Source organism: Stigmatopora nigra, chromosome 1 (assembly GCF_051989575.1).
Source record: "Stigmatopora nigra isolate UIUO_SnigA chromosome 1, RoL_Snig_1.1, whole genome shotgun sequence".
Classification (NCBI taxonomy): domain Eukaryota; kingdom Metazoa; phylum Chordata; class Actinopteri; order Syngnathiformes; family Syngnathidae; genus Stigmatopora; species Stigmatopora nigra.
Window position 1 is genome coordinate 6878971 of NC_135508.1, and position 23570 is coordinate 6902540.

Consider the following 23570-nt stretch of genomic DNA (forward strand, 5'->3'; position numbering starts at 1 on the left):
ATATTTAAATAATTAATTAATCATTTTTTATTATTAACACTAAACTATATTAATAATTATTTTACTAATAGTAATAATGATAATGATGTTTAAAATAATTATGATGATAATCTAAAAATAATGTAAGAATGAATTGTTCATGTTTAACAATTTCCACCTGTTTTTTTAATAGGCCAAACCCCCATTTGCACGAGTTTTTTTTAATTATCTCGACCTGCTTTAACACTATCGTATCATGAACGGGATCATGGAGTCTTATTTTTAAATCGTTTGTGTCAACGCCACGCACGCGTGATTGCAGCCGCCATGTTTGGACAGATGACATAATTGCCAACGTTCTTAAATATTGGCTACAAAACGCCATCTTCCATCAACCACGAGAGGACAAAACATTCTTGGAATGAACACGACACTCAAGATGAAAGGTCAGAAATCATTTATTTGCTTAATTGTGTTACAAATGCCTTTTCTAAAAGTTTTGATTGCTAATTAAAGGATAGATTTAGTTGAATCGCAGTGCTATTCAAGGGAATTAGCAGACATGGTTTGGGTCTGTGGGACCCGTTTTTTTCCCTTTTGAAAACAAACAAATGTAGTTTCACATCACATACTTAAAATTAAGAGGTGATCAAGATGTTTAAAAAGTATTACTTTCTGCAAAATTGGCCATAAAATGTGTTTTTAAAAAAACATCTAAATCACAAATGTTTGCTTCAATAAAACAGCACACAAACTTGACAAACTTCCTATTTTTCATAAGAAAACCATGACAATATTCGCTGTACAACAAACAGCAGTTTCCCTGAGGAAAAAAAATCAACAGAAAATGTTAACTTATTCAATTTATTTAAATCTTCCCAGTCCCAAATTGGACATCTATACAATCCTAAATGTCCGAATTTATTTAATTACTATCAAAAAAACAATTTCGGAGAATTACATAAGCAGAATCTATTTCCTTTTTTCCCATTTATCCTCATTTATTATTTGTTTTTTTAATTAACATTGTATTCATTTTTAAGTGTATTTATAATTATTGTAAAGAGAAAAATATTTTATTTAGATGTTTCGATGTTTCGAGTTACCGAACACTGTGAGAGTTTAACAATTTAACAAAACCAATTATAAAATATGATGTTTTTTATCTTGCCTGAATGATATTGATTTTTCTCAATTCTACCTTATGATATACTTTGTCGCTTCATGTTATAGCAAATTACCAACATTTAAGTCACATCATTAAAACAATGCAAAAAAAGTATATATAATATGCATCAGCATAAACAGACATCCTTTATACAAAGGAATATGGAGTTTTCTTCATAACAAATTCCTCTTATAGTCCTTTCCAGACTACTTTTAAGGAATATTAAGGCTTATGGTGTATTAAAAAAAATAAGAATCAAGTCCCACTTTCATTTGGAGTTGAACCCCCAAATTTAGAAGAAAAAAATAGACTTGCTCAGCTTACAAAGCAAAAATACTAAAGTCCATTGGTCACTGGCAGCAGAGTGGCGTGACATCATCAGCGGACGAGGGAAAGACCCTCAGAGCCTCTCTGGACGATTTGGTGAAACCGTTGTGAAAGATGAGCGCCTTCTTGACAGCGAAGAAGGACACCGTCCTATCCCATGCGTCCGAGCTAGAGCTTGACATACCGGCACTGAGTTGCCGTTGTAGTGCCGTACGCACCCGTATGGCTTTGTCTGTGCACTTCCTCTCCATCAACATCACCTTGCACATTCTGGGAATACAGATTCCAGATATAAGTCCCATAGTACAAAAAATGGTCAAAAAGAGAGCCATAAACAATTCATATTTTCAAACATTATTCCTTGAGAGCCATACTCCGAATTTAAAAGTCAAAATACATGAAAATATGAGCATTTATTATTCATTTCGCCACTTTAAAAGTAAAAAAAAGTCTGAATTCTTTTGAGAACATTATTTTACTGTTGCTAATTAATGAGTATCAATGAGAAAATGCATTCAGAAGAGTCTAATGAAGAAAAATTATGATTTAAAAAGGTGCAGAGCTATATACACCCATCAAAAGAGCCACATACGGCTCCCGAGCCATAGGTTAAACACTCAGAGTAGATGTCCACTTACGTTGTATGTTGTTCCCTCATTTTTTTGATGGTGTCCACCGAGTAGTCCAGACTGAAGTCAGTTTTGAGAAGATCTGGTACAAGGGATCCACTTTTTATACCCTCCACCATCAATTTAATGCAGCGCCGGTTCACACGACTTGGGGCCAATCACAAAGCGCCCTTGCAACAATGCAACGTGCGAATAAATGAGGGGAATTGAACGCATACAAAGGCTTTGGTGCAAACAAACAGGTGGTGGCCACCCACCCTTTGGGCCCCGACCCGACCCGCCGTGCCTTGCTGGCTGGCCCCTTGTCACCCCTATAGCTGATATGTGGTGGGAACATAGACGCAAACATCTGCCCGGGGAGACCTTACAAGACAAAATGGAACCCTAAATATTGTTGGGGTTATTCTGTGATACTATTATATTTATGTCAATTAATGCAAAGTCCTTTTTTAATAGTGCATTGATGATTTTTTTAATTTTGTACTATGTCAAATGATGAAACTTCCAATAACTCATGCTGACTTAAATATTTAGATAGACATCTTTCTTATTTTGAGTCATTTTATCAAAGAAATGTCATTTTTGTTTTTGATTTTAAGGCATCATGGAAGTCCGATTTACTCAAAATGTTGAGCTCAAATTATTTCAATGAATTCTAATTTACTTCAAATATGAAATTTAAGAAATGTCTTTTTTCATGATTGATTTTAAAGCATCATGGTAGTCCATTTTACTTAAAATGTTGAGCTCCAACTATATCAATGAATTCTAGTTGACTTGAAATAAGAAGTTATATTTGCTTTGTTTTGTTTTCATCAAAATTTAAAAATTCTAAGGGAAATTGGTTGCCTTGAAAGGCCCAAACTGCAATTGCGCACTACTCTCGTCTTCTCTGCGCAGCAGCAATCATAAGGCGCGCAGTAAATAAAATCCAAACTTTTATTTTTTACCCCTTTCCCCATGATGGCGCCGTTTACGCGACAGCCAGTGGTAGTAGCTCTGTCCACTCTTATGTTTTTTTATGTTTTACAGCATGTTTTACATGAGAAATTAGAGTGAACATTGACATGCACCTGCTTATGCCAGGTGTAATACTGGTGTGCCCATAACGAGCAATGATGATGTCGCTCACACTGGTACTCAGTGCGTTCAGGGAAGTTGTCTTTCTGCCCAGACCAACGAAAAATTAGAGGGAACATAGGTACTGAGACAGACAACATACTAACATGCTGACTCAAAAGGCCAGACCTTGCACAAAATTGAAATATCAGACATAAATCATGTATTTTGCTCGTCAATCTCACTGAAATATCAATAAATGCAGAGTTAATTTGCTCTCTTTGCCTTCATTTTTTTTAATCTCTGTAATTGTTGAACACTGGTAAATTGGGAAGAACCCTAATTCCTATCAGGGAACAAAAAAAAAATCTAAGAAACTTGCTCATATTAACAGGCGACAAGTCCAACTCATTCAATGCCATCGATCACACGACCCCTGCCGACCCCTCCCAGTCCAAAGGGATCGAACGACACTGAAACCTGATCTTGAGACGCCATGCGAGTGTCTCCAAACACAAACACTTAGACAGAAAAGCGTGTCCTAGAACCCGCAGTGTCTATTTCAGGGTCCCGTTCTCACGGTGGCCATCTCCCAAACTGACAATGGCTTACCATGAGTCCAGATGGTGTGCCTGGAAGGCCTGTCGACAATTGTATGTATGTGTGTGTGTTAGAGAGAGAGAGTCTGTGTGTATGAGAGAGAGACGGGAGGAGTGTGCATGGCTGCGGGCTTGAGTTCCCTCAATGGCTGTGATGAATAGGGCACACTTCCTTTGTGCTGGCGGCCCGAGTGTCATTAACACTGCGGTGTGGGAAGCTCGGGAGCAACTCCTCTCCCACGTTCAGCACAAGGCAGGGGAAAGAAGCGTGTGACCAAGATGTGGCCAGCTGCAGGCTGAAACACCCTCCCTGCCTGCCTGCCTGGGCGTTTTGTGCTTTTAAAACTTTTTCAACTTTTGCAATTTTGGGCAATATTTTTCTATGTTGCCCCAATGCTAATATATTTCTAAATTGTATGTGCTTAATAGTCTCTTATTTGGAATTTTTAGTTGTTGCTATAGATAATTTAGGACTTGGAATTTTGATATTATTATAATGGAGGTTGTAGTGTAGGTGGTTTTTGATGAAATAGATGTTCCTATAGATGTTTTAAGGCTTGGAATTTTGATATTCTTAAAATGGAGGTTGTAATGTAGGGAGTATTTGATGAAATAAATGTTGCTATAGATATTTTAAGACTTGGAATTTTGATATTCTTAAAATGGAGGTTTAAATGTAGGTAGTATTTGATAAAATACTTTTTTCTAAAGATATTTCAGGACTTGGAATTTTGCTATTCTTAAAATGGAGGTTGTAATATAGGCAAAATGAGTCTAATCTAATTGTAATATGCAGGTGCGGCTTATATGCAAATAAATACAGTATTAAATTTTTTAAAAATATCGCTATTAGGACAGCACTTAATTTTGAAATGTCATGGTGTCCACATACACACAGTACATGCTATCATGTTTTGACTTAAGAGGGCCACATTAAGATAGTTTGTTTACTCTTTAAGTTCCAAAAAATAGTCACTGCCGCCTTATGCTTCTCTATTAAATTTATTAGTACTTTTTAATAACTTTTGCCTTTTAAAGTTTTCACCAAATTAGAGTATACAATAGATATTATCCATAAAATATCATCAAAAAATGGGAATAGTGAGTGTTTTAGACAACAAATTTTGTTGAAGTACTTAAAATAACATCAAAATACACTTTGATTTGACAGAAGCCAATATTTTAAAGAAAAAAAAATACAAAAATAATTAAAGTTAAAATAAATACAGTATACTGATGAAAGGACAGACACTCAAGTTTAAAGACGACAAACGACGGTAGACAGGATGCAAGTGAGTGTGTTTGTGCGTGCGCGAGGCGGTGTGCAAAAGTGTGTCGGGCCGTGGGAACGAGGGACACCGTCGGATGTGTGAACTTGTGCTGGGAGTGTGTGGACACTTTACGTGTGTTTGCGCAATGACGACGTCTACTGTCAAGCGCATGCACGCCACGCCGCTTCAAAGGACCCACTGACACGTCCCCCAGTCTGCGTGCTCCGTTCTCACGCTCTTTTAGTGTTCAAGGCCAATGGCAGGTGGCAATCCCACTTTACGGCTCCTTCCAGGGATGGTTTTGCCTTCAAGCGTCTTGGAATTTTTAAGAGTGTCTGTCTGTCTGCCCAACGTTCGTCAATAACTGCTTGATCACTTACGTCAAGGGTGTTAGACTCGGGTTGGTTCGCGGGCCATTTTAGATATAATATTTAGATTTGTTTTTTAATAAATGGATTAAAAGAACTGGATTAAAAGCCCTGAATATTCCGTTTTTTATAGATCTAAAACAAGGTTTATTTTAGATTTTTTAAAATGTATTTTTAGATTTTACAGAATTATTTTTGAACTAAAAACGCAGAAAAAATGGATTAAAAAATGCAATTATTGATTTAAAAGGGGAAAAATCAGTACATTTAATATACATCTATGCTCTTCATTTTAATTTGATCCTAAAACAGAAAGTCGACACTCATGATTTACTTTCCCGGGCCACACAAAATGATGCGGCGGACCAGATTTGGCCCTTGGGCCGCCACTTTGACACATAGACGTAGCTACCAAGAGAAACTATTTATAATATAGTAAAGAAACGAAAAATAATTGTCCGGTTATAATAATCTGGGTAAGATACTCAAGATATGCGTTCTACAAATAATTATTCATATTTCAAATGTTATTTTTACTAAAACAAAAGACAACCTTAGAAAAAAAATAATACTCCCAAAAATGACATTTAAATTTCATTTTTAACTGATTTATTTGATTCCATTTGGGCCATCGGGACAGAAAAAATTGAATTTTTGTCCCCTTTTTTATGATACGTGTGTGACGTCCACACACAACATTTTAGGTCACGATATTAACATTTTTTTTTATTAAATTTCGTCCTACGCAGTTTCTAGGTATGATGACAATTAGGCTTTTTGTTGTTGTTTGTTGAGTCCATAATGATGACAAAACCTATGTCCGAGTATTATTACTATTATTATTAACATAATGACAAAACCAATGTCCTATTATTATTATTATTATTAACATGATGACAAAACCAATGTCCTATTATTATTATTATTAACATTTGGCCGACTCATGACACAAAACGTGATCTCCACGTATGGGGACGCCAAGTCTCCAATTTTTTTCCCACACATTATTAATCACTCTAGTCTTGATCTGCTTATTCGAGTTATCCAAAATACAGTCAAAGTGTGGTAGCACCATCCATAATTTGAACCCATAAAACTATATGTGAAGCCAATTCCCCCCCCCCCCCCCCTTGCGCCACGTGTGCACACTGTCAAATGCACTTTGCGTGTCATTACGTGACCGGCTTCCCTTCCGAGGGTCACCACTTTCCCATATCAACACAAGCAGCGGGTCAGCACCCCCCCTACACCCCCTGAGCCCCTCCCACCCTTTTCTCTCCCAGTCTATTCCTCCACCTGCTCCCCGGAGACACGCTCCATTGTCTCCGGAGGACGTAAACACTTGATTGAGCATGTGGCGGGCCGGCCGGCGTTCCTCTGAGCCTTTCCCGGCCTTCCCATTGGCTAGAGGAGTGTGAGAACCTCGACCGAGCCCGAGACCCACACATTCATATGGAGATCGGCGTGTATAAATACAGGGGTAGGACGCCACTAGAGTAGGCAGATCCCACTCGGACCTCGAACATGGCTCCTACCGTTCACCCAGTTGGTTTCTTCTCTAAAGAAACATGGCCTCACAAGGTAAGCAGCATCAAATCCTTGACGGTAAACATGTTGTCGTCTGATTCTTACACCAATAGACTCAATATTTCTCTTTATTTCTTCAGCTAAGGAAGCCAATGGTGGAGAAATTGCGACGAGACCGCATTAACACCTGCATCGAAGAGCTCAAGTCCCTTCTAGGACCCGAGTTTCTTAAAAAGCAACCCGATTCCAAGCAGGAGAAAGCCGACATCCTCGAGATGGCCGTGTGCTACCTCAAAAACTGGCAACGACGCCGTTGGCCTTCATCACAAGGCTACGCACACTGCGTTCACCGGGCTGTTGACTTCCTCTCCCACCTCGAAGTCCAGAACCCGACCCAAAAGCGGCTGTTAGGACATTTTGAGGAGTTGCGGGGGTCCCCAGCGGCTAAGTCCGGCCAGGACTCGCCCATCCTTAACCCTGTCAAGGGTGCTGTCCTATGGAGGCCATGGTAAATGGCGAAAAAAAAGGACTTGTGTTCTTTTAGGCCTGCTAGATTTTAAGCTAGTTGTCTAAATAGAGCTAACTGGCTGGATTCTTTGGAAGGATTTGATGTGAGATTCAGGTTTTACTGAAGTCAATGTGTTGTCACATTGTGACTGTGTGTGTATTTATACATGATGGCAGCATACCCTCATTTGGGTTGAATTTTTTTGATACTGTGTATCGTTTGTGAATCCTGTGGATTCACATAAACTGTAAATCCGGTTAGGATTGAATTGTGTTGTCACTGTGTTTGACAGCCCATAGTTTATGTGGGAGTGTCCATTGCATTGTTTAAAATGGATGATTGTCATGTTTTTACTTTGAAAACAAGGAATGATGTGTGCTTCCCTGAGAAGATAATGAATTAAAGTAAAAGCTTCAAATGAAGTTTTGCAAATACTAACTATTCTTCATGTGTTTATTCTCGAAAAGTGTCAAAAAGATAATGGCGTCAGTATTGGTTATGCAGTTAGTTAAAAGATGTCTAATAAGATGTCTTGGTATTAGCATACATAATACATTTCTTGCCAAATAGTTACAAAAAGTATTTTATCCTAATTTTGCTCAGGGAAAACCTGGGCCCGTTTAACACTTATTATATTACTACCAAATTAAAAACAACTTTAGAGAGCATTATTAGCCATTGTGTGCTTCATTTTAAAATGATTTTCCCTCTTAAATTATAGTTGTATTCAATTTTTTGTTGGTCTGGGCAGAAAGACAACCTCCCTGAGCGCACTGAGTACCAGTGTGAGTGACATCATCATTGCTCGCTATGGGCACAACAGTGTCACACCTGGCATAAGCAGGTGCATGTCAATGTTACCTCTATTTTTCATGTAAAACATGCTGTAAAATACGAAAAACATAAGAGTGGACAGAGCTACTGTCACTGGCTGCCGCGTAAACGGCGCCATTATGGGGAAAGGGATAAAAAATAAAAAGTTTGGATTTTATTTACTACGCGCCATATGATTGCTGCTGCGCAGAGAAGACGAGAGTAGTGCGCAATTGCAGTTTGGGCCTTTCAAGGCAACCAATTTCCCTTGAATTTTCAAATTTTGATGAAAACAAATCAAAGCAAATATGACTCCATATTTCAAGTCAACTAGTATTCATTGAAATAGTTGGAGCTCAACATTTAAAGTTTGGATTTTATTTACTGCGCGCCATATGATTTCTGCTGCGCAGAGAAGACGAGAGTAGTGCTCAATTGCACACACCTGCAGCTTAGAGGGAAATTGGTTGTATTTACTCATTAAAATAGATATATTTTTTCCCACTTTGCAAAAATATTCCAGATACTTTTCTACTGTCTGAACACAGCTATTGGTTGATATTTTTTTATGATAAATGAATGATCACTAATTTAAGGAAATGTATTGTACAAATAATACAATGTATCACAGTAGCATGGAATGATTCCAATACACTTTTAGTTTATTTACGTAGTCAGATTAGAGGCGGGGTTTAGCCTTGATTGGCCACCAGTCAGTAACACATGCGCTGTTTTCGACAGACAAACATCGACACTCGCAGAAACACCTTTGGATAAACTGTACTCTCCAATTAACATAAGCAAATACGCATGTGTTGGAACTTTGGAAAAGCCACGCAAAGTGTGAAAGATCTGCTAAATACTAACACCTTGCATTCACCCAAATAATTGCTTTTTAATCTGCTTCAAATTAACAGAATCCACATTAAATGCATCATTTCTTTGAAAATGAGTGTCAGAGACTACAGTGTTCCCTCGCTTATCGCGGTTAATGGGGACCGGGACCCACCCGCAATAGCTGCATTTCCGCAAAGTAGGCGTGCCTGCCCCTTCAAAAATGCTTGAAGAAACGTATAACACGTGCACAAAAGCACCACCAAGCAAAAACATCATAGTAGTCCGGATTGAGGATCTTCTGCAGTTTTTTTGCACGTAAGAAACATCGTTATTGGGAGTTGTGAACATTGTTTTTTTGGGCGGTGAAGATGCGCCTGTAAACAGCCATGACGTCATCAATGCCATTCCTGAACTCTCACCATGTTATTGACCATTTCTTTGATGCAATTACTAATTCTTTTTGAATATTTGGTTTCCACCTCTTGTAAAATGATGTAATTTATAATTTTAACTTAATATCTTTACATTTTTTTTTTTCCTGAAAAAAATCCGAGAAGCTCTGAGTCCGCGATAGCTGAAGCGCCAAGTAACGAGGGAACACTGTACATAATAAATATAGGTTTAAATTACCATTGGCTTTAACAGTAAAATATCATCATTACTAAACCGAGTCGCCGATTCTCCCTCTTTCCTAAAAGCCTATTTCTCAAATAATGCAAATATGGATGACTTGTACTCATGTACTTGACTTGACTGCAGGTGTCTCCTTCCATTAAACTTACATTCATCTGGTCAGCGCACATTTGTTGACCCTCACCCGCCCCACTGGCGGTTTGGCGTGCTGTCTCGTGCTTGAATTATGTCTCAAGTGTCTCCAAAGTCTTTCACGACTATTTGTGTGTGTGTGTGTGTGTACACCGTATACAACTCTTGTCTATGTGTGTGTTTGGAATGTGGCATTCCTTTCCCGCGGACTTTCTCAGGGTCTAGTTGGCCCAAGCCAGATGGCGGCGCAGGCCCGAGCCTCCGCCCGCCTCCCACTTCCAACAAGAGATCAAACACCGTAGCTAATGTGATGTGTAACAAGACACACTTCCATTGTTCCTGCCTTTGGGGGCCCCTCAGTTGAATAGACGCAAACTGTGGGAAACCACAGTCAGCGCACTCACAGACGGGAAGACGCTCTCTACGTCGCTGACTGGATGCTCTTTATGGCGGCAATTGCCAAACTTGTCTTGGCGCACACTTGTCGGCTCAAAAAAAGAGACGGGCGGGCGGCAGGCGTCAATGAGACTGCCGAGCAATGCGGAAGACGTAAAAATAAGACCATAAGATAATGAGGTTACTGTGTCTGGTCAGGCTGAGAAGAGAAAAGTTGTTCTTTTTATGTATTGAGGACCTGATGGGGGAACGTTTTTGCTTAGATTTGATACTTTTTTTTTCACGATGTAATTTTTAGCAGGTGTCTCAGGGTTTGACACATACAAATATGAGTCAATATTTGGACAAAATGGTTACTTTGGTGGGGTAACCTAAGAAAAAAAACATTTTTTTGCTCATTAGTATTTCTTTAGCTTAAAGCTAAACATGTTTTGGCATTTTTTAATCGTATTTTAGTCATTTTATGCTGATGTCTGGCCAAATATTTTTAGTTCTGTCTTGTTCACCCCTTCACAATGTAATTTTAACTGCAGATTGTGATTGTAACCCAGGGCTGGGCAAACTTTTCTGCCTTTTCGGGGGCCATATTGACTTAAAAAATTGGACAGATGGGCTGGGTCAGCACAAGATACGATACAAATAAAAAAGTGCATCCGTTAAAAGTACATATGAAATATAAACATAAAAAAAGGATTAAAGTATTAACATACTCCTCACTCCTCCCTAAAGTAAAAAGTATAAAGTACAAAGTAAAGTAAAAAGGAATGTATTAAGAAATATGAAAATGTCATTTAAAAAAAGATAGAGGGGCTGTAAAACACCAAAAAAACAAACAAGAGTGGACGGAGCTACTGCCACTGGCTTCCGCGTGACGGCGCTATCTTGGAAAAAAAACATGATTTGTCAAACTTCCACTCCAACAAATGCGAAATGAGTGACGCAGAGACGCCAGCTTAATGTTACCTTAATTGTCAATGTTCCCCAGAGGGAGTAGTAGCCCACTAGAGTATTAAGCCCCCGCAGATGTGTTTGCATGCTGTGAGTAGGCCCGTGCGCCCACTTTCCCACCACTTCCCACCATCACGCTCAATGCACTACAAAAGCCTCCACTGGGAATCTTCATTGATCTTTTGCGGTTGCAAGGGCAGAAGCACGTGTGCACATATCCATCTGTCCGTCTTTTTACGCATCTATCCATCCATCCATCCATCCATCCATAGGTTGGCCATCTAGTGCGTTAACTACTGTATCTCGCTATCAATGTCCACTCTTATTTGTTTTTCATGTTTTACAGCCCCTCTATCTTGTTTTTTTAATTTCATTTTAATATTTCTTAATACATTCCTTTTGACTTTACTTTGTACTTTATACTTAAGGGTGCAGAACAGGTGTGGTCAAACTACGGCCCACGGGCCACATACGGCCCATTGGGTTTTTTAATCCGACCCGCCGACGTTGTCCAATTTTTTTTCTTTTTTTTTTTCACGCCAAGATGGCGCCGTCACACGGAAGCCAGTGGCAGTAGCTCTGTCCACTCTTATTTGTTTCTCGTGTTTTACAGCCCCTCTATCTTTTTTTTAAATTACATTTTAATATTTCTTAATACATTCCTTTGTACTTTACTTTTTACTTTATACTTTTTATTTTAACGACGAGTGATGAGTATGTTAATACTTTAGTCTTTTTTTCCTGTTTATGTTTCATATATACTGTTAACGGATGCACTTTTTTATTTGTATCATATCTTATGCTGACCCAGCCCGTCTGTCAAATTTTTAAAGTCAATGTGGCCCCCGGAAAGGCCGAAAAGTTTGACCACCCCTAGGTTAGAATCACGATCTGCAGTTAGAATCACATTGTGGCGGGATGAACAAAACGGAACTAGAAATATTTGGGCATACATCAGTGTAAAATGACTAAAATACTATTAAAAATGCCAAAACATGTTAAGCATTAAGCTGAAGAAATACTAATGAGCAAAAAATATATATATTTTTAAAATGTGCCCACCCCTGAGTTCGATACCTTTTCCCAGGAACATTTAATGAGCAAACAGTCCATTCCCTTCACTTTATATTGTTTTAGTGCAGCAACATTTGGTCTTTACTGGCATCCCCATCTCCTTTGAAGATGCCAAATCACTAACTCCTGTTCATTTTTCATCTCTCCAATATGCCATTTTGACCACAACTAGCGTTCATCCACGAGTTACCATTCCTACCTTAATCACCAGTCGCTTATCTTGGGAAACATACCGGCCCTATAACCACAGATACATGACCTCTGGGTTATTGATGTCTCTCCTATTGTTGCATTGGGAGTCCCACTGGTCGGAGTGTGGGAACCCCAGCCCAGCCTGAGCCACATGCCTTTGTTATGCAAATCACCGCCTATAAAAGGACCAGCAACTCCCTTCACAGACACCAAAGCCAACCACACTATCAGAGAAGAAGCTTCTCTTTTGCACCTGCATCCAAATGGCGCCTTGTTCTTCCAATTTCTCCTTCACACAACATTCCCGAATCTCCGAGAGGGACAATGTCAAAGTAAGTTCTGGACTTGAACCCGATTAGGTGTTTTTATTTCAATTTAAATGTGAATTGACTTGGATCTGACATGGCTATTTGCTTTTTTTTCCTCAGTTAAGGAAGCCGGTGGTGGAGAAAATGCGTCGGGATCGCATTAATAGTTGCATTGAGCAACTTAAACTCATCCTGGAGAAAGAGTTCCATAAACAAGAGCCTAACTCTAAACTGGAGAAGGCAGACATCTTGGAAATGACTGTCAGTTTCCTAAGGCAACAACTGCAACCCAACGCCGATTATGGCCGTGGTTATTCTCACTGTTGGAGTGACTCGTTGCATTTCCTCTCGGCGGGTAACGCGGGAGCCTCGACGCGGTCCGAGACCGGTCGGGGGGAACGTGGCTCCTCTCTGGAGTTCTCGCCAGGGAGGGGGACTCGGCTACAGGAGAACGGCGCTGGTGGTGGTCCCGTATGGAGACCCTGGTAGAAGACTCGGACCCCTTCCTTGACTTTTTAGGAAAGACGTGACTGGTTCATCATATTGATGGACATGTTGGACAGAAAAAAAAGAAAAAAACAGCTCTACCTTATTGAGAAGATCATTTTTTTGCTTTGACTGTGATTCACCTTTTCTCTGGTTTTGTGTGATGATGGTTTGTTTTTGTATTGTTTACTCCAGTGGAGTGGTGTATATCTTGCTGAATTGTAACAGTGTATCTCTGCTGGATTGCCAAGTATAATGACGGCTTATGTTGAGGATATTTCTCTCTTACTGTCAGATGAACTATGCCAAATTGTGTAATGCTGAGTGATGTCATGTATGTGGCCGTGTGGAGGCCAATGTGGTGTCTCGAATCAGCTCATTTTGTACGACAATTAAAATTACCAATAAAACAATCATGAAAAAAAATCTGTTTTTTGACTATTTTTCTTGCTGTTCGGTTCATATTTTGAACATATAACAATAATTTTGACTTACTTTTTCCAATATGACATCTCAGATCAGCTCTTAAAACTCATTTTGTACGACAATCATGAAAAAAAATCTGGTTTTTCACTATTTTTCTCACTGTCCAGTTCATATTTTGATAATTTCGACTCACTTTGTCCAATATGTCATTTTAGAGCAGCCCTTAAAACTCATTTTGTACGACAATTACAAATAGCAATAAAACAATCATGAAAAAAAATCTGGTTTTTGACTCTTTTTCTTGCTGTCCAGTTCATATTTTAATAATTTTGACTTACTTCCTTCGATATCACATCTCAGATCAGCTTTTAAAATGTATTTTGTACGACAATTACAAATAGCAACAAAACAAACATGGAAAAAAATCTGGTTTTGGACTCTTTTTCTTGCCGTCCAGTTCATATTTTAATAATTTTGACTTACTTTCTTCAATATAACATCTCAGATCAGCTCTTAAAACTTATTTTGTACGACAATTAAAAATAGCAATAAGATAATAATGGGAAAAAAATCTGTTTTTTGACCATTTTTCTTGCCGTCCAGTTCATATTTTGATGATTTTGACTTACTTTCTCCAATATGACATCTCAGATGAGCTCTTAAAACTCATTTTGTACGACAAATACATATCCCAATAAAACAATCATCGAAAAAAATCTGGTTTTTGACTAATTTATTGGCGTCAAGTTCATATTTTGTGTGTTTGTCCATTCAAAAAAGCATGATAATTTAGTACTAATATTTTAGTCCTAAAAAATACAAATTTAAAGGTAAATTCTATCTTTTTGGTCTGTAGAATCACACACTCATGCAAATGTGTGCTGTCAAAATGAATGGGGTGTCTTTTTCATAGGCAATTTCGCAGTATCCACAAAAACTTACACTAATTTTTCCATTATTTCATAATATTACTAAAGCCGTAACCCTCAGGCTTCATTTATTTTTATGACGTCATCAAAAAAATGCCACACTGAACTAAATACAGTAACTAAGTTTTATTACTGGTTTAAAGTTAGCAAACATTAGAATAATAAACCCTCAAACTGCTGATATTTAAACACAAACAAAGGCACAACAACTTTAGACAATATACGATTGCAATTCTATTGATTTCAGGTGCGAATATTTAATTATTTCGACCTAAAAGCATAATCCCATAAAAAAATGCAACAATAATAAATACAGTCCTACATTTACCATGAATAGAATACTATTTTCTTTCCTTATTTACACTACAACAAGCAAACAAAGACTTTTGCAACAATGGTAAAGCACCTATAGCTCATCAACATTGCCTGCCCAGGTGATTGACTACACAAGGGGGTTGCTTGTCCTACACCAACAATGGGAATCAGGTGTGATCAATATGTCTGGGGGTGGGGCTGACTTGACGCAGAACTGACCAGGGGAGATAACACATCTCAATTAGAAGAAAAATGATAGGTTGTGCTCCTCTTATCAATCTGGCGCTCTTATCATTCCAGCCAGAGGATCCCATTGGGACTCTGGGAACAATTCAAGACTTGATTGAATGCACGTAGAGCAGGGGTAGGGAACCTATGGCTCGGGAGCCACATGTGGCTCTTTTGATAGGTGCATCTGGCTCTTTGCTAACCTGTGAGCTAAAATATGGAAATTGCTGGTGACAGAACTGAGATATTACATCTAGAACTGCTTTATTCTTCATGTTTTTTTTTGTAGTAGACTCTTCTGGAATGCATTCTCTCATTGATTAGCAATAGCATAAGAATTTTTTTTTTAAATATTCATTTTTTCTACTTTAAAAGTGGTGAAATTACAAAAACAAATTGATAAGGCACTCGTTTACATGTATGTATTTTGACTTTGAAATTTGTAGTATGGCTCACAAGGAATAACATTAGAAAATATGAATTGTTTATGGCTCTCTTCGTCAAAAAGCTTCCCGACCCCTAACGTAGAGGCTCCCAAGATGAAGGTGTGGCCTGGACAATTGACCTGATATAAATGAAGATGTGCGATTGGTCCAGTACTCGGATTTTGCATGACAAATATGTGTATGACACTTTGAAAACATGATCCAATCCTAGCAAAAGTGCTCCGAAATAGCCATGAAAGTTAAACCCCAGTGTGTGTGTGTGTGAGAGGGTTTTGTTGGCCTCCAATAAAAGCGGCGCCTGTTGATGAGCGGCACACTTCGCCTGTTGACCGAGCACACGAAGCCGTGAGTGTGGGAAAGCCCAAGTCGGACTCTACTCACACGTCTGCTCGTCAATGGGGCTGACCTCCCTGCCACAAAAGACCTTTTCATCTCCTCTCACTAACAGTGGCTAATAGTGCTCGGTGGGTGTGTGTACTTGTGTGTATTTTTGTGTGTATGTGTGTTGTGAGAGATAGAAGAAGACAGGCCAATTGTGTCTCTATTTAAAGTGATCTCTTAAAAAGGATGATGCTGTTTTTCTCAGCAGTTACCATTTATTGTTAAGTCCTCCGACAATGAAAATTCCAATAGAAAACGTTATTAAATGAGAGGAACATTTCAATTTACTCCTCACCGACAACAGTTGTATGTTTTTAACATTGAAATGAAATGTAGGAAAAAAATGTTAATGTCAGAATTACATTTTTTTTTTTTAATAATATATTGAAAGTGTAGTAAAACCTGGCAACCGTATGATACTAGTATCTCTATTGGGTAAAGTTGTTCTTTGCTGAGGATAAAGAAGGTATGACTACTGTTGTATATTTTGTCCAATTTCTGTTGCTTTCATGGTTTGACGACGTGACACCAATGCAAGTTTAGTGTGGCCGGACGTTTGGTCGCCGGTCAAATAGTTTAATATCTAAGAGAGAGAGTTTAATATCTAAGTACTGTTGAAACCAGCTCTCAAAATTTATTAATGAGGGAAAGTTTAATATCTAAATATCTACTGTTTTCAACAGTATTTTAACAGTACTTTGATATTAAACTCTCTCATGAATCAACTGTAGATATTTAGATATTAAACTCTCTCTCTCTCATGAATATAAGTTTGTGAGCTGGTTTCAACAGTACTTAGTGTCAGGAGTGGCTCGTTTGCCCCTCCTGGCTTGACATAATTTCATCAGCTGTAGACAATCCTTGATTAATCTTCTGATGCAGGTATTTAAGTGCGACAGAAGTGGTAGTCCCTGTTGAATCGGGCACATTTCCGTGATGTAACTTCCTGCATAGCATACATCGCCATGAGGTATTATTCCCCATGCTTCAGTTCTTTTACGTTTGGGATATTCAAGCCCTGGTTGTTTTGTAAACCTTGCCTTGAGTCATCAAAGCTACCATCATGAGAACAGTACTTGGATATTAAACAGTACTTAGATATCAAACTCTCTCTTAGGTATTAAACTCTCTCTCTTAGATATTAAACTTTCTCTCTCTTAGATATTAAACTCTCTCATTAATGTAATTCTGAGAGATCGTTTCAACTCTGTCACCATTTGATGGGCGACTAAAAGACTGGCGACCAAACGTCCGAGCACCCAAGTTTAGTAGTATGCACATTTTTTATTTTTTTTTAGGCCGCATTTGTACGATTGATTTGAATACAATTATTACGGGTAAGAATCCTAGGATTTGCAGATTTTCTGGATATTAAATGCACATAGAATGCTATTTATATCTCACTCTCTACTCATCGTATACATCTGAATGCAGTTTTGGAAATGAGCAGTAGTGTTCATTTGCGGCTTCATTAAGATAACATACGTTTTGGGAAGGAAGAACCCGGAAAGGACGGCGAGGACGCTTAAGAGAATAGCAAAAACGTGGGCGGCCATGGTCAAGGAGTCTCTACTGACCAAGTAGATGGTGAAAAAGCTCATCCAGGACACCAAGTAAAGCACAAGGCTGAAAGTGACACACTTGGCCTCGTTGTAGTTGGCCGGTAAGTCTTTCCCTGCATAGCTAAACGAGAAGCAGACCACGCTGAGAAGCGAAACGTACGCCAGCTCGACGCCGGCGCCGTACGACAGGATGCCGCTACACTCCAGGACAATGGCGTCCGCGTAGAATTCCAAATCGCGAGACGGTTCTGATGGATCGAGGCCTGCACAGATGATGGAAACGATCAAAGAAATGGCGGACAAGATGAAAATGGTCACTTCGGGTCCTCGTTTCTTAGCCCACTTGTCGTAGGCCGCTGGCAGCTTGGAGGCCATCTTGAAAATGCAAACCACTTGCACGGAACGCACGCCGATGCAGGCCAGACACACGCTGAAACTGATTGTGAAAAGAGGCCGCTTGAGGATGCAAGATAGACGGGATGGGAGGCCGAAATGGCAAAGGACGCTGGAGGCAGCGGCGGTTAAGGCCGCCAGCATCAGCAGGCAAGCTCCGCCCCCGGCTGACTTTGCCACTGGAGTGCGGAGGTGCGTCAGGAGGACGATGGCTGAGCCCGAGGTCAGGAGGAGGCAGCAGGCCAGGAAAAAAAGCAGGACCACGGACAGCGGGGCGTCCCAGGCCATGAACAAGACCCTCCGGTGGCGACATGCATCACTGCTGGCGGGAGCCCACATCTCTTGCGGACATGCCTGGCATTTGGCTGGTTCTAGCAAAGATGTGCAGACGTCAGGGAATATTGGAAGGAAACTGGAGTACCCGGAGGAAACCCACACAGGCCCAGGGAAAACATGCAAACTCCACACAGGTGGATTGACCCAGATTTGAACCCAGAACCCTATATTGTGAGGCCAATCTTGTTTTGTTATGGATGCATATAATTGTGTTATGTTCAATAGGGCAGAAATAAAATGCACTATGTATTGGTCCTATTTTATTGTGGACATATAATGTATCTGTGTTTATTAGAAGATGAACTTTATGTCATTATGAAAAGAAATTATTTGGCAGCTGATGATTTGCCATGGCTACAATTTGAAAGGGGTTAGCGCAAACTACGGCCCGCGGGCCACATTCGGCCCGCTAGTCATTTTAATCCGGCCCGCCAACGTTGTCCAAATGTTTTTTTTTCTCCCAAGATGGCGCCGTCACACGGAAGCCAGTGGCAGTAGCTTTGTCCACTCTTATTTGTTTTTTGTGTTTTACAGCCCCTCTATTTTTTTTAATTACATTTTAATATTTTGTAATACCTTTCTTTTTAATTGACTTTGTACTTTATACTCTTTACTTTAATGATTAGTGATGAGTATGTTAATACTTTAATCCTTTTTTCTGTTTATGTTTCATATGTACTGTTAACGGATGCACTTTTTTATATGTATCGTATCTTGTGCTGACCCGGCCCATCTGTCAAATTTTTAAAGTCAATGTGGCCCCCGGGCCCAAAAGTACCCACCCCCGGGTAAGCGTTAGTTGCTAAGTAGGTAATGTGTCTAAAGTATTTAGCAGTACCTGGTGGTCGACTTCAAAACTACAGTACCAGTGAATCCATTCTAAACTTAAATCCAGGACAACTATTCCATATGAAAATAACGGTAGATGTCTTCAGTAGTGAATACGTTTGTGTGTCCCAGATCTGATTACGGGGTACCCCAAAACAGATAAAGAGACATGTACCACTTTTGTTTAGAAAGGTGCCAGCAGGACAGGCCTGGCAGTCGAAGCAGCAGCTATGCTGGCCTCTCATCAACTTTCTGTGGCCTCTCGGGCAAGGAGGCGAACAGACGGACTGGGGAACCTGAAAAAGCAGGCAAAAGAATTGCTTTAACTCTCATACAATCTCACTTTTCAGATCAACTCTTGATTTTAAGACACCATCATTGTAAGTCTTACAGATCTGGACGTGGTTCCCACGCCGTGCCACTCGATGGCTTCGTCATCCAATGTAAGCTGAAGCGGATCTGGACTAAAGGAACCCACCACTCGGATGGACCAATCCGTGCCCTTCCAGATCCAGGTCACTATGTCGTACCCGGTCGGAGGGTCTCCGTTCTCGTCAAAGAAGATGGAGGTGTTTCCCACAGAAAATCTGGTTTTCCTTAGCATGGTCAGGAGCTAAACGCAATAGAAGAGCAGAGTTTGGGTCTGACTGGATGTATGGTCGCTGGTCAATTGAAGCCAGCTCTCAAAATTATATTGATGGGAGAGACATCTCAGAGAGAGAGTTTAATATCTAAGAGAGTGAGTTTAATATCTCAGAGAGAGAGTTTAATATCTAAGAGAGTGAGTTTAATATCTAAGTACTGTTTAATATCTAAGTACTGTTTGAAATCTAAGTACTGTTTAATATCTAAGTACTGTTTAATATCTAAGTGCTGTTTAATATCTAAGTACTAAGAGAGAGATATCTAAGAGAGAGTTTAATATCTAAGAGAGAGTTTAATATCTTAGTACTGTTTAATATCTAAGTACTGTTTAATATCTAAGTACTGTTTATTATCTAAGTGCTCTTTAATATCTAAGTACTAAGAGAGAGATATCTAAGAGAGAGTTTAATATCTAAGAGAGAGTTTAATATCTAAGTACTGTTTAATATCTAAGTACTGTTTAATATCTAAGTACTGTTTAATATCCAGTGCCGTTTAAGTACCGTTTAATGTCTAAGTACTGTTTAATGTCTAAGTACCGTTTAACATCTAAGTACTGTTTAACATCTAAGTACTGTTTAATATCTAAGTACATTTAACCGGCGACCAAAAGCCCGGCGACCAAACGTCCAAGCACCGAGTTAGGGTGATGGGAGGGAATCAATCTGAACAAAAATGGAAAATCAAATGAGACCACCTCCCAAGGATGCATCCTCCTTTTCTGGCACTTTCTGGAATCACAATGAAGAGCTCGGTGCAGAGCGTTAGCCACGGCGTACACTGCCTTGTATACATTGAAGGAGGATGTGATGTCATACTTCTCCAACGTAAAGTTGTTTCTGGCCAAACTGTACACATCGGCGCTATGGAGACAAACGTCCCCTGAAGTGGCCCGGACGTCAGATCGACCCAGTGAGGTCTCCATGACTTTTCTTTCAAAGTCCGCAAATCCACTCAAGGCCGCGTTTTTCACGGCTACCCCAATCACCGTGCCGACGGTGTGGATTCCAGGGATCCGGGATATAAGCGTGGCCGAGGACCAATCTTCCGTGCCGATCCAAACCTTACCCGTCACGTTCCTCTGGACGACGAATGGGAAGAAGCCGCTAAGTTTGGACTTACTAGAAAAGAGCACGATGGTGTTGACCTGATCTCGTAATATTCCTTCCACCATGCCCCGCATGACTCCCGCCGTCTTGCTGCTGTATGTCGGGATGATTCCTTGGTAGGCCACGCAGACGCCGTGTTCCGGGGCCAGCCGAGAAAGGCTTTGCATGCCGTCTAAACCGTAGTCATTTTCACTGCCCAACAAAGCAATCCAAGTCCAATTGAAGCGTACCAGCAACTGGATTATTGCCTGAACCTGATTCTTGTCACTGGGAATTGTGCGGAAAAATGAGGGGTAAAGGAACTTGTTGCTCAACTTTCTGTTCGATGCTTCATATGAAATCTGTGGTAAAAAAAAATAAGATTATAAAAGTATATATGTATGTATGTATGTATGTATTCAAATTGTTTTGCTCCAAAATGACAAATCTTAGCATTTTTTTTATGTTGATACACCTCGCATAAGACAACATATGTGAAAATTGGCCACCCAAAGGTGCAGAGGTTATTCCATCTGACTTTGATGTGAGCAATCTGGGTTTGATTCCCATTTGGTGGCAGTGTGAGTGGTTGTCTGTCTTTCTGTGTGCCTTACGACTGACTGGCGACCAGTCTAGGGTGTCCATACATGTATTTATATAATACTTTATACTTATTTATGTATTTATTTATTAACTTATTTATTACCTATTTATCTATGTCTAAAATATCTTTTCTTGTGTCTATTCTCACCTTCTTGCTACTGTGACAATGACATTTTCCTAATATACAGGATGAATAAAGTTATCTAATCTAAGTCTGTCTTTCGCCCGAAGACAATTGGGTTAGGCCAGGGTTGGGCAGACTTATCGGCTCGGGGGCCACATTTACTTAAAAAAATTGACAGATGGGTCGGGTCAGCACAGGATACGAAACAAATAAAAAAGTACATCCGTTAACAGTTCATATGAAACATAAACATAAAAAAAGGACTAAAGTATTAACATACTCATCACTCATCATGAAAGTAAAATGTATAAAGTACAAAGTAAAGTAAAAAGGAATGTATTAAGACATATTACAATGTAATTTAATAAAAGATAGAGTTGTTAAACTGGCCTTTGACCTAAACTCCAACCTGTGGCATGAGGAAGGCCCCAAGTAGAGCGGCAGGAGTAAAAGTTTTACTGCTGCTATCCGGTCCAATGACGGCTATGGTTGCGTTGGTAAATACGGGTTCAATGTTCGCCATAGGACTCTGATACTGATCGGCCAGTATGTCCAGTGTGGCAAGCACGCCGGCCTGGATTGAGCAAATGTCATACAGCTGGTAGCCCAGTAAGACTCCTGGAAGCAGGCGGTGTGCACCAGTTTTGTTGTTGATTTCTTCAACAGCGAATCGCAAGGCTTGCATCATGTGGAAGCCATGTTTGTTGTGTCGCCCCCTACACAAAAATATTGTTTAGAACAGGGGTTGGGAACCTTTTTGACAAAGAGAGCCATAAACAATTCATAATTTCAAACATTATTCCTTGAGAGCCATACTCAGAATTTAAAAGTAAAAATACATGAAAATGTGAGCATTTATTATTCATTTTACCACTTTGAAAGTAAAAAAAATTCTGAATTCTTTTGAGATCATTATTTCACTGTTTTTAATCAATGAGTATCAATGAGAGGATGCATGCAGAAGAGTCTAAGGAAGAAAAGATATGATTTAAAAAGGCGCTAGAGATAGTTTTGGCGCCACAGTGCCTGTGTGACCCACCCATTGGGGGTCTCTCACCAGCGGTTCCCATATTTTACCACACAGGTTCGCAGAGTGCCATATACACCCATTAAAAGAGCCACGTATGGCTCCCGAGCCTTAGGTTCCCTACCCCTGCTTTAGGGCAATACGGTAGAATACATGGGGTTTGAGTTCCAGTGGACTCACACTTTACATGGAACAAGAGCAGGAAAACCAGTACTTGCGCCGTCCGTGTAGTGGAGAGGAAAGAGTCCAGCGATGGAGAAGTCCCCGTCCAAATGTAGTCCTTCTCCCTGGGAGATGGAGTCCAGCTTTCCATGAGCCACCTGCAGAAACAGGTAACTTAGAAAGACACATGGAGCTTTCACATACATGTCAGGATGTGTCAAAGGTAAACAGGACTGATGAGGAAGTGTCACTTCATCCGTGGAAGCCAAAGTTTTATATGACGGGAAATTTCCCAAGTGGAGATTTTAAGAGCGTGCGGATTACTTTTGCATATTTATTGGGATGTGTACATTTGCATGTCTTATTTGTTTGTGTGGTGCTTGATTCTCATGTTGCATAAATGCCATGACCGTAAAAGTCATTATTTTTTTCAGTTATTTCGTGTATTATAAAACAAAACTCAACCTGTTTTTTTCAGTTTTTGTTCGTGAATTTTATGATTATAACTGACTTACTTGACAAATCGACCATACTCATTATGGAAATGAGTGTTAGTGCACGTGTAATTTACATTTTGGCTGATATTTGAAGCGTGTTGTTTCAGACATGTTAGTTGAATTGATGGATATTTTGACTCGCACACAAATTTTATATTCTGAAATGAATATACTGTGTATTTTGTTGACCACTGACTGCATCAATGATGCAAACAGCCGTGCAAATATATGTAATAAAAACCTTTAATGGAAATCATTTGCCCGCCCCAAGCACAGTTCAAAAACCCCTTCATCATATTGTATGTCTTCAATAATAAAGACATGAA

General features: G+C 39.6%; 4 protein-coding genes across 4 annotated transcripts; 2 read left to right on the forward strand and 2 right to left on the reverse strand.

Moving 5' to 3' along the window:
- Nucleotides 1-282: 282 nt before the first annotated feature.
- her12 (hairy-related 12) lies at nucleotides 283-13646 on the forward strand. The gene is made up of 3 exons (XM_077719794.1): nucleotides 283-425; nucleotides 12667-12792; nucleotides 12889-13646. The coding sequence occupies exons 2-3, from the start codon at nucleotides 12724-12726 to the stop codon at nucleotides 13255-13257; spliced, it is 438 nt and encodes a 145-aa protein (XP_077575920.1). The 5' UTR covers nucleotides 283-425; nucleotides 12667-12723; the 3' UTR covers nucleotides 13258-13646.
- LOC144198673 (uncharacterized) lies at nucleotides 1130-2319 on the reverse strand. Its single transcript, XM_077719807.1, has 2 exons — nucleotides 2113-2319; nucleotides 1130-1744 (listed from the first exon to the last, which is right to left on the reverse strand). Exons 1-2 carry the CDS (start codon nucleotides 2220-2222, stop codon nucleotides 1498-1500), a joined length of 357 nt encoding a protein of 118 aa, XP_077575933.1. The 5' UTR covers nucleotides 2223-2319; the 3' UTR covers nucleotides 1130-1497.
- On the forward strand, nucleotides 6697-7817 carry LOC144200761 (transcription factor HES-5-like). The gene is made up of 2 exons (XM_077723059.1): nucleotides 6697-6981; nucleotides 7068-7817. The coding sequence occupies exons 1-2, from the start codon at nucleotides 6925-6927 to the stop codon at nucleotides 7437-7439; spliced, it is 429 nt and encodes a 142-aa protein (XP_077579185.1). The 5' UTR covers nucleotides 6697-6924; the 3' UTR covers nucleotides 7440-7817.
- A 3733-nt stretch (nucleotides 13647-17379) lies between the features above and the next one.
- On the reverse strand, nucleotides 17380-22953 carry tas1r1 (taste receptor, type 1, member 1). Its single transcript, XM_077728355.1, has 6 exons — nucleotides 22766-22953; nucleotides 21968-22274; nucleotides 20441-21193; nucleotides 19490-19711; nucleotides 19274-19394; nucleotides 17380-18305 (listed from the first exon to the last, which is right to left on the reverse strand). Exons 1-6 carry the CDS (start codon nucleotides 22951-22953, stop codon nucleotides 17380-17382), a joined length of 2517 nt encoding a protein of 838 aa, XP_077584481.1.
- Nucleotides 22954-23570: the final 617 nt, after the last annotated feature.